This window comes from Myzus persicae, unplaced genomic scaffold (genome assembly GCF_001856785.1).
Source record: "Myzus persicae strain clone G006 unplaced genomic scaffold, MPER_G0061.0, whole genome shotgun sequence".
NCBI classification, from domain to species: domain Eukaryota; kingdom Metazoa; phylum Arthropoda; class Insecta; order Hemiptera; family Aphididae; genus Myzus; species Myzus persicae.
In genome coordinates this window covers 418,266-432,076 of record NW_019101580.1, presented here as the reverse complement: position 1 = coordinate 432,076, position 13,811 = coordinate 418,266, and the positions used below count along the sequence as shown (strand labels likewise).

The 13,811-nt window shown below is 35.2% G+C and overlaps 1 protein-coding gene across 1 annotated transcript in view; it reads left to right on the top strand.

Moving 5' to 3' along the window:
* The first annotated feature begins 458 nt into the window (after positions 1–458).
* LOC111029762 (ABC transporter G family member 9) overlaps positions 459–13,811 on the top strand; it is a 53,558-nt gene continuing 40,205 nt past the window's right edge. The window contains exon 1 of the mRNA XM_022308912.1: positions 459–556. Coding sequence (XP_022164604.1) covers positions 459–556 — 98 coding nt within the window. The remainder of the gene's footprint in view (positions 557–13,811) is intronic.

The following is a 13,811-nucleotide window of genomic DNA, read 5'->3' as shown; positions in this document are numbered from 1 at the left end:
GTTTCACATTGTCAGTGTGTTAGGAGTGCCGCCACCGCAGCGGTCTGCCCGAAAGCTACACGTTCGTATTTCCGCGTACGGTCGCTATATACCAACGTATATCATTGCAGTAAAAATAAATCGCACAGAAACCGTCACCGTCGATCCGTACAGAGATCGCGCGATTTAATGTCATAGCAATATATTCTTCCGCGAAAAAAAAACCCTGTGCAGAATATCACAAAGCGAAAAAATTTTAAATCTGCCCGAATTTTACCGCGAAAAACCTCCGTCGAGTCGCCGTGTCCGTCATCCCAGCTTTTTACGACGATTTTTCTTTCCATTCCGATGAGAGGGCTCCACATTGAAACGTCCGACACTTTTTTTTCGATCCGTTGAGTCGTATTAATTTTTTTCTCTCACCGCCAACATCGACCGCCACGATTAGCGACACCGCCGCCTCCGCGACCGCTTCGACGATGATCATATCCAAGGACCTGTTCTTGTTGGGCGATCAAGACTACCTGCGATTGCCCAAAGACGACAAACGGTCCAGGAATGCGAACAAACCGCTCAGGTCAGTCTCATTCATACATATATAATATGTGTATTATATCGTATTCTATTTTTGAAGACTACCTACTTGCCATATTAGTCAGTGTTGCTGCACGGCTAAGATTGAGCGTTTTTCGATACTTATTATTTTTGGCTAAAGAAAACCCCACCGGCATCTGCAAATCAGCCGTTATCTCGTAGTTAGTAAAAATAATAATAAAATCAGTGTTAGAATAAAAAAATGTATATTTACAATAATTTTGCAATCCGAAGTTTATCGTTAATGTATTTATAATACAACACAGGTAGGTGCCTATAAAAGTCCATAAAATACACGATAATGTGTACCTACTTAGTACCAATCCATCGGATAATGATCTATAGTAGTAATAATCATTTAGTTTATAATATAATATCTAATAAACTCGTCTATGAAAATTATGAATACATATCAGTCACAAGCTCCAATAGACCTCCGTCCTCCATACACTATATGAAATATTAATCGGCTTCTCTAAAACTCTTAAAGTTGTCATAGGCATTTTCCGCCCTTTTCCACGGGTCCTGCCGCGGAAGGTAGACGTACAGAATCCGCGGCGGCGGGGACTGGGTCAATAACCTCCGCGGTCGGCCCGGCGCAAATTGTGCCGTACACATTTTTTTTTAAAAATAAATTTGCTAGTAATATTACACGCTTAATCTATACTCCGCGTTTAGGTACTTGAGTCAGTTTTTTAATATTTTATTTTTAATACTATAAACGCGATATATATATATATATATATTTATTTTATTTTATTATATGACGTGTTGTATTTATAACATTCATTATAATAGGTAGATAAGTATGTATATTGCATTACTATAGTTATTCTATTCGATCTATTCGTCGGGGCCACAAAGTCTTTTACGAAGCTATATAGTTTTAAATCGTGCACAGTATTATAATATATTATGAACAATCGTGTTCCAATTCGGTCAACTAGTTTTATTAATTTCTCGAGAAACCATATAATAATTAATAATAATGATAATTTAAGGCGGTAACGCGAAAACAAAGTTCGGCTATATAATACTATACCTATTTCACAGTTTTACGATTGGAAGTGCTCTCGAAATAAATCATTAGAATACAATTAATACACAGTCCACACATGCGCGCAAACGACGACAGCTTTTGTAAATTCACCAAACCATAACTCCGCGCCGGTGCCGCCAACGCCGTGTTTTAAGTGCATAATTGACGACGACGAGTCGCATTGTACAGTTGTGAGTTCGCTGTATACGTAGCTAGGTACCTATATCGGCTATATCTTGCGACGCGATTCCGTAGGTTATATTAATATTATTATTACTATTATGTCATATTAAATTAAATATTATCGAGAGTATCGGTGTTGTGTATCTTTATAATATGAAGGTGTTTGAAGTAAAAAACGTATAGAAAAGTTGTTAAAAATGAATGGGTACGGGACCTACCTATAATAGTAACTCTGCAACGACGAAGATAAAAACACCGCAGTCGGCGATACGACGCGTTTGTGTGTATGTCTATTTTAATTCTAGACGAAAGTAATATAATATAATAAATTAACGAAATAAAAAATTATCCATACAAAATATTATCCTCAAGGTATCTTCTCGTCTCCGTGATTTTATATGTACAGTAGACAATATATAAGTTGTATAATAATATATAAACGCTTACAACAGTCCTTGGGCGAATATCTATTGTAATACGACTCGAATACGAGTAAAGTCTTTTTTTGAACCTTTGGCCGTGCGATATTGCGCGCTCGAGGACTATATTTGGACGCCCCAAAGTTATAGTTTCGTTTGCGAATCGCGATTGCAGTGTATACTAACATAATTATATTACACCACGGCGAATATAATTTTAATTTGCAGAATATCATTTACAGTTATTATTAATTTATAACTATGTACACACGAAGTGTACAATATTTCAGCTATCAATTTATTACTATGTAATTTGTGCTACAAGTATAATAATATAGTCTTATTATTATCATACATCCCTCCCGACAAGGACCTAAAATAAGATTTATTTTCGAGATTTTCTTGTTCAGGTACCTACTGCGCGCTGCAAGCACTAAATACAAAGAAAAACTTTTTATTCCTTTTGACTTGCGCGGCGCTCGATGCAAATCACAAACTTCCAGACGTTGGCTTTTCCCTTTCGTTTGACGCGCGCGTACGCACTAGAACAAACGCGTGGCGTAAGTTAACAGACTATAACGCGTTTAACCTAGTGCTGTGTATAATATACCTACATTTGTGTTCCGCAGTTTTTACTTTTATCGAGTGTTTTTGTTTCAGTTTTTTTGTATTTTTGCCGTTCTTATTCTTACAAATCTAAATTATTTTTTTTCAAATATATGAACAATAGTTACGAGCGAGTCTGCGGTCCGCGTACCCGTTTTTTGTGTGCGTGCAATAGGTGTGTCACGTGTTATTAACCAGTCTTCGGACTAAATCGCTGTTTAATTTTCATCTCACGTACCGCGACTACAGTCATAACGCGGAAAGTGAAACCGCATCATTCTGTCGCAAAGACAAAAAAAAGTATATATATACATTTATTATGCGAAAAAAATACGAAAAACAAAATTTAAAAATATGACGGGCGAGGCAAACGAGTGGTGCGCCGCAGCTGACGTTATCCGCAAAATTTCGAAATTTTTTTTTCGTTTCACTATACCTACCTACCATGTGTTGTCCTAGCATGAGGTCGAACAATCACGAAATAATACTATTGTCGCCTTGGCCTTGTGAGCACACATGAATTTGATTAAATTCGGTTTGATGTGGGTTGAGTAAGTTATATTATATTATTACACACTAAAAATATATGAATGCATATGTTATATAAGTACGACTTCAGTTATGTTAAGGTTGACACATGTGATGGGACACGTTTGAAATTACTTTATTATAAATTTATTTAATTCCTGATCAAAGAAGATTTAGTAAAAAATGTCTGCGCAATATTTTGCAGTAGAAAACATTTTAAAATTATTTCTTATAATATAGGGACAGGTCCATAAAATGAGATTAATTGGGGAGTTTTATTCAACAGTAATATTCTTATGTAAACAAGAATAATTTAATAATCTAGTTTAAGTGATCGATTATAGTTTTTACTTTCGAAAAATGCAATCTTATATAAGTGTTTATATACCTACTTATAAGTTATAAATACTGAATTTACTTGAAACATCGCTTGAACTTAAATCTTAAAATAACTTGGATATATGATTATTATAGGTTCGTTTTAGGTCAGAGAAATAACAGTTTACCTCCAACATTACATGCATACAATAGGTCTTATACGCATAAAAAAGTATCATTATGTCCACACATATACTTCGATAGTTAAAGAAGATAACGTGTGTATGTATATTGTATATGGATAACGTATTTGTTATAAATGGTACGTCGCGTCGAGTGCTTTCATACATTTACAATAGAAGATGGTTATCGAAAAACAATCAAAATTTAAAGTAAACATTATTCACAAATAAGTTGCTTTATCGTCAACAAATTGGAATTGCGTAGAATATTCCAGTAAAAAATTGTATACAGGTAAAAATTAAGTTCATTTTTTTCAATTTTTTTTATTAATGCCGCTCTATAAATAAGCACACGTATTTGAAGGAAATTAAAAAGAACTCAATTACGATACTTAAAAAAACATAGGTGTTATGTATAATATGTACCTATATAATGTACAACAGACATAAATGACTGACCATGTGATATGGACTTGACAGTTGATTGAAACCGGTTGTGTCGATTGTTTTGTTCGTATTTCTAAACGATCGTTTAATATAAATAAATTATTATGAGATGTGCATTTATTATTCGTTTATGGTTCAACGTGTAAAACGAAATGCCTCCTGGCCCCCGAGTGTCTTCGTTCCCTTCCATGTATACATATTTATACATCTAGCTTATAGTTATAGTAAACCTATACATGTATAATAGTGCATACAGTATATACGTTGTATAATATAATTATTAAATTATTTTATATTTTAGCGTTTGGCGCGTATGTATTCATTAATCTTTACAAATATACAGTTTTATTCAACTCGTTCATAAATATAATATGTATAATATTTTACCTCCTAATTTTCCAACGTTCAAGTTTAAAATGTTTTTTCTTCCATTTTATTTTTTTACGTCACGCGTTAATGTGTATGCTTTTTGCTCGTAATATATAGCTCACGCTGCGCGCGCATATAATATATTATATACGCAAGTGCGTGAGTACATATAATATGAATATATATATATTATGTGTGTGTGTGTGTGTGTGTGTGTGTGTGTAACCAGTGTTTTGACGTACGGTCAAAAAGTTGTATTTTTATCGTCGCTATTTTCGTTGTCCGATAAAAAAAATCGTGAATTCACGGACGGACACACGGGGCAGGCTAATTCTTTTGTTTCTTCCATTCGAGTTTTATTTATTTATGTATTATGTATTATTATTATTATTTCATTTACAATAATATCACATGCTGCACGTTTTTTGTATTCATTACACGGTAGCTGTCTCTAGTGACTATAGCCATCTAGCATAATATAATAATAATAATATTATTATTTTTGTTAAGTTTATAATGTAGAATAACGTTACCGACTGTATAGTACCTAAACCTGTATATACCTCTGAGGCTCTAAACATATATATGGGATTATACACAAGTTTGTTATTTCCACTACCACTCCGATGATTTTAACGTGTTTAAAAAAATTACGACAAATTTTGACCGACTCTATACGGCAGTCAACAATCGCGCACATTCCATTCCCGCGCGGTGCAGGTTCGTATATAATTTTGTTCCCAGACGGCGACTTAATATTATGTGTGTGAATTCAGATTTTTTAATTCAATCAAAACCCCATTTGAATGTTTAAAGAACGCATATACATTAAAAGTATTAAGTATAAATACTCGTCCGAATACAGAATTAAAATTGAACTTGATTAATACAACTCCAATTAGACGAAGTAAATGAGTATCCCTGCAATATACCAATTCGATGAATTTCGGCGCAGACGATTTAACTTATTGATGTGTGTTGTTTTTTAAAATTAATTTTTGAACATCGGCCAGACGGATGACTCGTGTTCTCGTATTATTGTATAATAATAATATAATGGTGTTTAACTTTTTTTTTAAAAAAAGAAAATTTTTCAGCAGAATTTTTACAATTCCACCGTGTGTAAAACCACGTTGCCGGGCGCGTGTTGTTCGCATATTATAATGAATACGTTGTGTATAATATATATTACACATACACATAGTGCGGCCGAGAGCCAAAGGACGCGTTTTGGCAAACGGCAAATTCTCGTGTAAATGACCCCGAGGGTCGCGTCGAGTGTCCAATTCATTATACATTTCCAATTTAAATTTCATTTCCTACTCACTGTATACACACCATGTACATAGTATAATTGTACACCACCGTGGCCGTCCATGTCATCCTTTATAAAAATATATATATTATATTATACGACTTTTGCGATCCGCCGCGCCGGGATCGACGGCCGGTCATTACATAATTGTCGTTATATTATATTATATTATTTTGTGATATATTCGGTGCGCGATTGCCATCATTATATTATTATATGTATGTGTGTGTGTTTGTGTGTGTGAGTGTGTATGTCGGAGAGTGTAGGCGCTATATTATAACGACTGCGTGCCTTGAATTGTCTTAAAAAAAATAAATCGACGTTATTAAAAACCCGACTACGTGCAGTTTCGCCCAATAAAATAACTGTATTTCAGCACACATTTCTCACCGCCGGGTGTATGTATACATATATAATATATATATATAATATTATCGATGATAATTTTTTCTTTCTTTCTTTTTCCGTTTCGTATACTTATCTGCAATTCGCCACTCGACCTTCCCATTTGTTCCGTTATATATCCTCGATCGCGTGGTTATACTATATACGTTTTATTTTATAATACCACGGACGCGTGCAATCGATACATAATGTACATTATACATAATACTCATATAATATTTTACATAAATATGGTACACTTATGGTTTATAAGGTAATTATATACGCTAAATACGTTACATACACAGTAGGAGCAACAGTGGAGGAATAGGATCTACATATTATTATAATATTAGTTTAATAAAAACATCGTAACACGCATCTTCCGTCTCTTTCTTCGACTCGCGTATACCGGTATACCTATAATCCATGTACAATATAATACTTATACATGTATGCATAATACAGACAATTATATTATTAGTGTATAGACCGGCTATTTTTGTCACGTTATACAGACCATATTTTATTATCACATACTATTACCTATATTATGTGCATTATACACGACACACGCGTGTTTTATTATTACGGTTGATTGACGACCGACAGCGAAACATTGCGCGCATTTCGGACGTGCGCCGTTGCAGCCTGCGCCCTGCAGGTATATAATATTATAATAATAAAGATGTACGCGCATGTAATCAGATACCTACCCATATTACCCATACATACAAGTGCATAATATATCATGTAGATGTAAATATCATATTTTCCCTTGCTTATTGTTCATTATATATATGGTGGTTATCTTTTTTTTTCAAAACATAGTCATCGATGTACGACGGCGTGATTGTATACATTATAGTAATGATAATATGCATTCGGGCTCTGGCCATGAAATTCTGGACTACATTATATATTATATTATTATTAAAATATACGAAAACGTCCGTTCATCCTGAAACCCAGCTTTGAGCACACTTAGTGTTTGTCATACAGAATAATATACCTACCATAGACGGACTGAATTAAATTTTTGAATTTGCTGCATTAAACAGGAAGTCTATGTAATAAACCATTTTTAAACATTACAAAAAGCGAAACTCTAATTTTTCGGACGTAAACATGGACGTTAACGCTCACTGATAAACTTAGACTAAAGACTGACAGACAGGGTAGTTCATGGCCCCTGAGGCCTGTGGCCACTCGCACACATCAATCATTTATACAGGAGACGCCGGAGTCTTGCCGGATCGTATTACCATGAACCGCCTGTAATATAAGTTTATGACTACGGTATGCTTACTGTAAAGGCGTAAACATATTATTATATAATTATATTATCTCGGATAATTATCAAAAGATTTTCAGAAAAGAATTTGACAGCGAAATCATTGAAAACTAAAATAAAACACGAATGTTGCCAATCCCGGTTTACCTCCCCTCGTCCCCTCCTCGATCACCTCCCACCGCCATCACTGTTGCTGCCACCACAAGCGCACTGCTTCAGCACGCACTCGCACCCATTTATGAAATTTATCCGATGAACGGCCTTACCTTCTGGCCTCGCGAAGAACTTGTAATATATAGACACGGACAGAGATTTCGTAAAAATGTCACAGAGCGATGCCAGAGGGGGGGGGGGATAAAGGGTACACGGACGGATGGCAGTTGCGGCGGCGGCGGCGGTCACCACCCCGCGGCTGGCAGGTCGCCAGACGCCGCGGCGGCCACGTCGTACACGTACGGTCGCGCGGGGTGGTGCGTGTGTATTCTTCAGGGGGACCGCGCGCGTGATCCGCGAGTTCAGTAACCTCTCAAGGCGAGTTGCGCGCGCAACACGCATGCACCGCCGACGACGCGCCACTACAGGCACCGTTCACACACTGCACCCTTCTTTGGCAAGAGAGACGAGTGCGTTTTTACTTTTTTCATTATTTTCGTTTTCCCTTATTGCGCCTGTGTTGTAGCCTGGAGAGCATAAAATAATAATAATTATTTACATATTATATTATATAGGTAGACGTATATAGTGCTCAAGGTTAGGTTTTTTCCGCCCGTGTACCATGCGAACAATGCGCCGCCGCGTCTCAGGGTCGGTCGACCGTATATTCGGATTAATTAGTTATTTTACACGTGCTAGCATTACAATTCTATATACTATTATGTATGTATATAATATATATGTTGGTGCTCGAGAGCATATTGAATGCAATCCCCTCGACGGCGTCACCCTACACGTTCCACACCGCGTCGCTCACTGCTGCAGAATATGCAACGACGACGCCACTCGCGTTGCATTCGGCCAGCCGGCGGCGGCATAACATGCATTATGTACCTATATAATATAGTCGACAACTATGACGATAATGCGATGTATATATATATATATATATACTATATACAATGGTGGTGTTGTGGTGCAGAGTGGTCGGTCGATATAGAGTGACGAAGAGGAGACGTCAGCGATGTAATAACAAAAAGTAGGATAATAATAATAACTCCTAGGTAAACATAATACTATTTGTGTTATATATGATATTATTATTATTATTATTATTATTATTATTATTATTATTGTTATATTATGCGACACTGCAGACGGGAAAAAACAAAAACTATTATTATAATATTATAGTAGGTACTCGGCGAATGCGCTGTGTACAATACACCTACTACAGTGTACCTAAATGACTCTATTTTGGTTATTATTTTCACTGAATATTCGCGTGCTAATTATTACCTTCCACTCTTTGTCACGCGCATAATGCACTATACAGTATAGTGTTCACACGTCACACCAAGTGTTCCACAGCAATTAAAACTTAAGATTGTTTGACTGGACTAAATTAACCCCCGTGGTGGATATTCTAATACAAGATTATATTGCACTACGGTAAGCGGTGAAAATGTAAAATAAACGGATAAGTCTTGAAACATAATTTGGTTAATTGTATTGGTCCAATTATCTTCACTGGACACTGTATACTATGACTTCACCAAACGTAGTACGAAATTGGGCTCGCACGTAAACACGTTAAGGAGTTATGTTACTTACATGGTGTATAAATATACATACATATGACGGTCGGAGAGAACCTTGAACAACGAGGACAATGCAACTTGCAATCTGCCGTCAAACGCCACACCGGCGTGACGATCGCGTCAGAGCAAATTTCGTAAAAAAATGTATCAACTTTAATCAGCAGATCTCGTTGAACTTTTGATCTCTAAGAGTATATTATTATGGGTAATACGGCTAATATGGTTTATTTTATTATAATAATTGTTATTATCGTATTTCTATAGCATTTATCTTCCATCTAGATATCAAACCCCCGTCGCAGTGCTTGACACTATTTTCGATATTATTATGCACGTTCTATTACCTTTTAAGGCCCGAAACGTACAAACGACTGGATATCACGTTTCTATAATATATCTAACAATTGTCATTCTTTATAATGTAAACGTAAAGTTTATTAGTCTAATACGCAATAACATTAACTGCGAGAGAAATTATAATTTTTCGTTTTTACGATTAAAACAAAATACCTACCCCTACTTATGTAACCGTAGTTAATGTGTACGACATAGAGTTGGAAACGAGTAGGGACTACCTATAGACTATACGTTTATAAATGTATAACGACGATATTATATTCGTAAGAACAATTATTTTGGTATTATTTATTAATAATAATAATCCTCACTCCTGTACTGACCAGTGCCCGCTCAGTGCTTACCCGTTATTATTATACTAACAGTTTATAACCAAAACACATGTGCAATAAGTTATTATGATTAGATTACACATTTATAACGTGAATCGCTTGATAGGAGAAGTGATATATAGTTTAGCTGCAGGCAGTGGCGTATATAGGGGGGAGGCCCCCTAGGCCAGAGCCCATAGTGAAATTGCAGGTTCAATTAAAGCATTGCATGTATATTTACACTGTTTACAGTTTTTCACCATGATTTAGTTAGCCGGTTGATTAAAGTCATTTTTGAGGAATCAACAAGGAAATGTTATATTCACTGGACTTGCTTTAATGACTTATTGACTTTGATGTTAAATTCATAGTAAGATAACATTAAAATATATAAACGACACTGCCAATATTTTTAAAAAAGAAACAAAAAATTAATTTTACATAATAATTATAAAATTGAATTACGCAATTTTTATTTACACTGTATAATATGTCATAATTATTAACTATATAACCACGCAGCTGCTCCCTTAAAAATGTACCTATGGGCTATGCTACTTGACTAGTGATAATTGATAAATTGGCCCATAGTGAAAATAATTCGTATATACGCCACTGGCTGCAGGGTATAATATTTATTTGTAGAGTAGGAATTTAAATGTTGCATTTATTTTGTCAGACCAAAAATGTAAACAATATATTGTCACATAACCACATGATATAAGCGGAGCTTAAAGTTTTGAATTTTAAGAAATGTCCGTATTCCGTGCTAACATTAATCTTGATACAATATATTTAAATAGTCAAATAATATTATGCTACTTATGAACAGCACTACAGCTGTGTAGGAGTTGCATGCAAAAATTAAGCAGTAAAGCTTTATCGGGCTTCCATGCTAGGAAACGATTCAAAACAAAAGATACTATATAATATTATTATTATTATATTATATTACAAAACCGTTGTGCGGGCGACGCTATGACGGCGCTTCAGCGGCAGACTGTATATTGGCAGGCCGAATTGCAATTCGACACACGTTACCGTAGGACGGCCGGAAAGGATATTCAGACGATGCAGGCGGCAACATAGGCGAGGGGGTTGTGATGCACCGCCACCGAAGCCACTTGACTTCGAAAGGGGGTGAAGGGACTCAACACGTGTCCCCACTCCCCGTGATAGGATGGGTCAACGGCCTCGTGTAGCAGCCCCGCCGCTGCACCCAGGGTCGGGTTAATAAGTGCGTTTGCATTATATAGATATGAACTCGCAAAACGGTCATCTACACGCATGTGCATAGTGCATCCGGGGTCTAAAAAAGTGTAACACGGTATTATACCACTATACAAGTGATATAAAAATAAAAAATTGAAACCGATCGACAATGTTGGTAAGGTGTATCACAAGAAAATGAAATACGTACAATAAAAATTGTAGTTATAACTTAGAAACCCCAATAAATCTTAGATATAATAATGATGACAATATATCGATGAATAGACATATTTGAAACTGCTCGTGGCGACTATATAATATATATTATGCATATATTACACGTTTAAAAATTCATTTCCAAGGTCGAAATAATTGCATTTAACAAATGCAAATAATTACGATATGCAATGCGCAGTTTTAAACGTTTGAAATTACTGAAACGAAAACAAAAATTAATAATAAAAATAACTACGATTACGGTACAAGGTCTATCGCATAATAATAACAAAATAGACAATAGTTGTATTCAATGTATTATGCACCTCTATTCTAGCTTCTGTGTGACTATGTAAGTGTCCGCCACTTTATTTTCTCTCTGCTACTAAGTAATAAGTCACGACTAATATATTGTTAAGATATGGCCATAATAAACTTTAGCATCAGCAACCTAACCAACACCAACGCACATAAAGTATAATATCATTTATAGGTATCAACGACCCTAGTCAAAATTGTTCAGAAAAATATTTATAATAACTACGATATTATTATGATGCGTTCGGAATGAGCTTCTTTTATAGGCCACGCTGCAAACGGAGATCAGCGATTTCTCGAATGAATAATACATTAGAATTAGATATCATTTTAGATATTGTATATTATGTACGCTCCAAGTTGGACGTTATACTGATGTGGCCCACGCTCGACAAAAAGGATTTGGATGTGCCTTTCTTACAATTTGACCCAGTTTGAGTCGTATATATGCTGTATATTTTGGTTTTTACATTTTACATATTTGGGTTGCGAATTTCTACCCATCCTTTTTCAGCGACAATGAGCAATACATTATTATATTCGTCATACAAAAAAGTCAACATATATTATTATCATCATAAATAGGTATGAAATATGTATAACGTATACATATTTTTAAATAGGTATTGATTAATGTGCGATTATCGTGTAAATTAAATGATGTTTGAACAAATTTCAGATTAGTTAAATGAAAAAACGTGGATTTATGGTCTGGTCGAAGACGGAAAAAAATATTTTAGTTCCGTCGTATAATACGCCGAGTCAATAAGTCATACTGTACCGGTTGTACCGCACAAATTAGACAAACAACAACTTAATTATTGTTATATATTTACCCAATTATCCAAAACAATTCAAGTGACATTTATTATTATTTATTATCTTTATCCACCCATGTATACAAACGCAATTAAACGCAACAACTATTATATTATATAAAGTGACGGATTTTCAGCAATGACGTCACAGTCGCCGCTTCTGGCATTTTATCAGACGCGTGTGCAAACAAATAAAAAAATAGAAAAAAAGTGAATGTCATCGGGGATGTGGTGAAAAAGAATAATATAATAAAAAAAATAATAATTTTTAAAAACCGGTCTACACTACACACGAGACCGACTATACACATCCGCAGGTCTCTCTTACACACACTCTCTCTGCCTCTTCTCCCTCTGGAAACGATTCGTTTCGCCACGTCGGGACCGATGCATCTACGATAAAAACGATAAAAATTCGCTGTTGCAGCTCAATGCACTTCTAACGCCAAATAGCGTGTGTGAAGCTATAGTTATCATTCTCATTTATGATAGTCTCCGATCATCAGCTACTTCCGTCGTACTGCTGCAGAAACTCTCGGTTTTACTATAGTACCTATTATACTTAAATTTATATATTATTTTGAGCATCGCGATCGAGTTACTACAAATCGGAATTTCTGATTTTTTTTTTTTTAATTTTGTTGAACTCGTTTCGAGTAATAAAATATGTATGTGTACAAACAAAAACTTAACAAAAGGAAAGCGAACACTCGAGAGTTGTTTGAGAGAAACGTAAGTAGGTAAAAATCATTGCCTATTGTACATCGTGTGCATATAATGCATTATTAATTGTATTCCAATGCAGCGTTTAAATCTTGTCGAGAACCTTTGTGTGAGAAGTATCGTTAATTTGTCTGATTAGTGTCCGTAGCTGTAGGCAGTTTGAAACAATATCGGGAATATAATATACCTGTATATTATTATTATTATTATTATGTCCAGCAATATGTACAAGAACAAAAAATTCTCGTTTTTAGATAAAAACAGATCTGTGCAATTCGTAAACCAAAGAAACATAATGTTCATCACACATTTCGGTTTTTATCTGCGACTACTATATGATAGTGCACGCTCATTTCGCCGCAGAAAGAAAAAAAAACGAATACAATATTTGTTAAAAAATACATTTATTGCGAATTTAATGACAATGCGGTTGCTTTTCAAACGT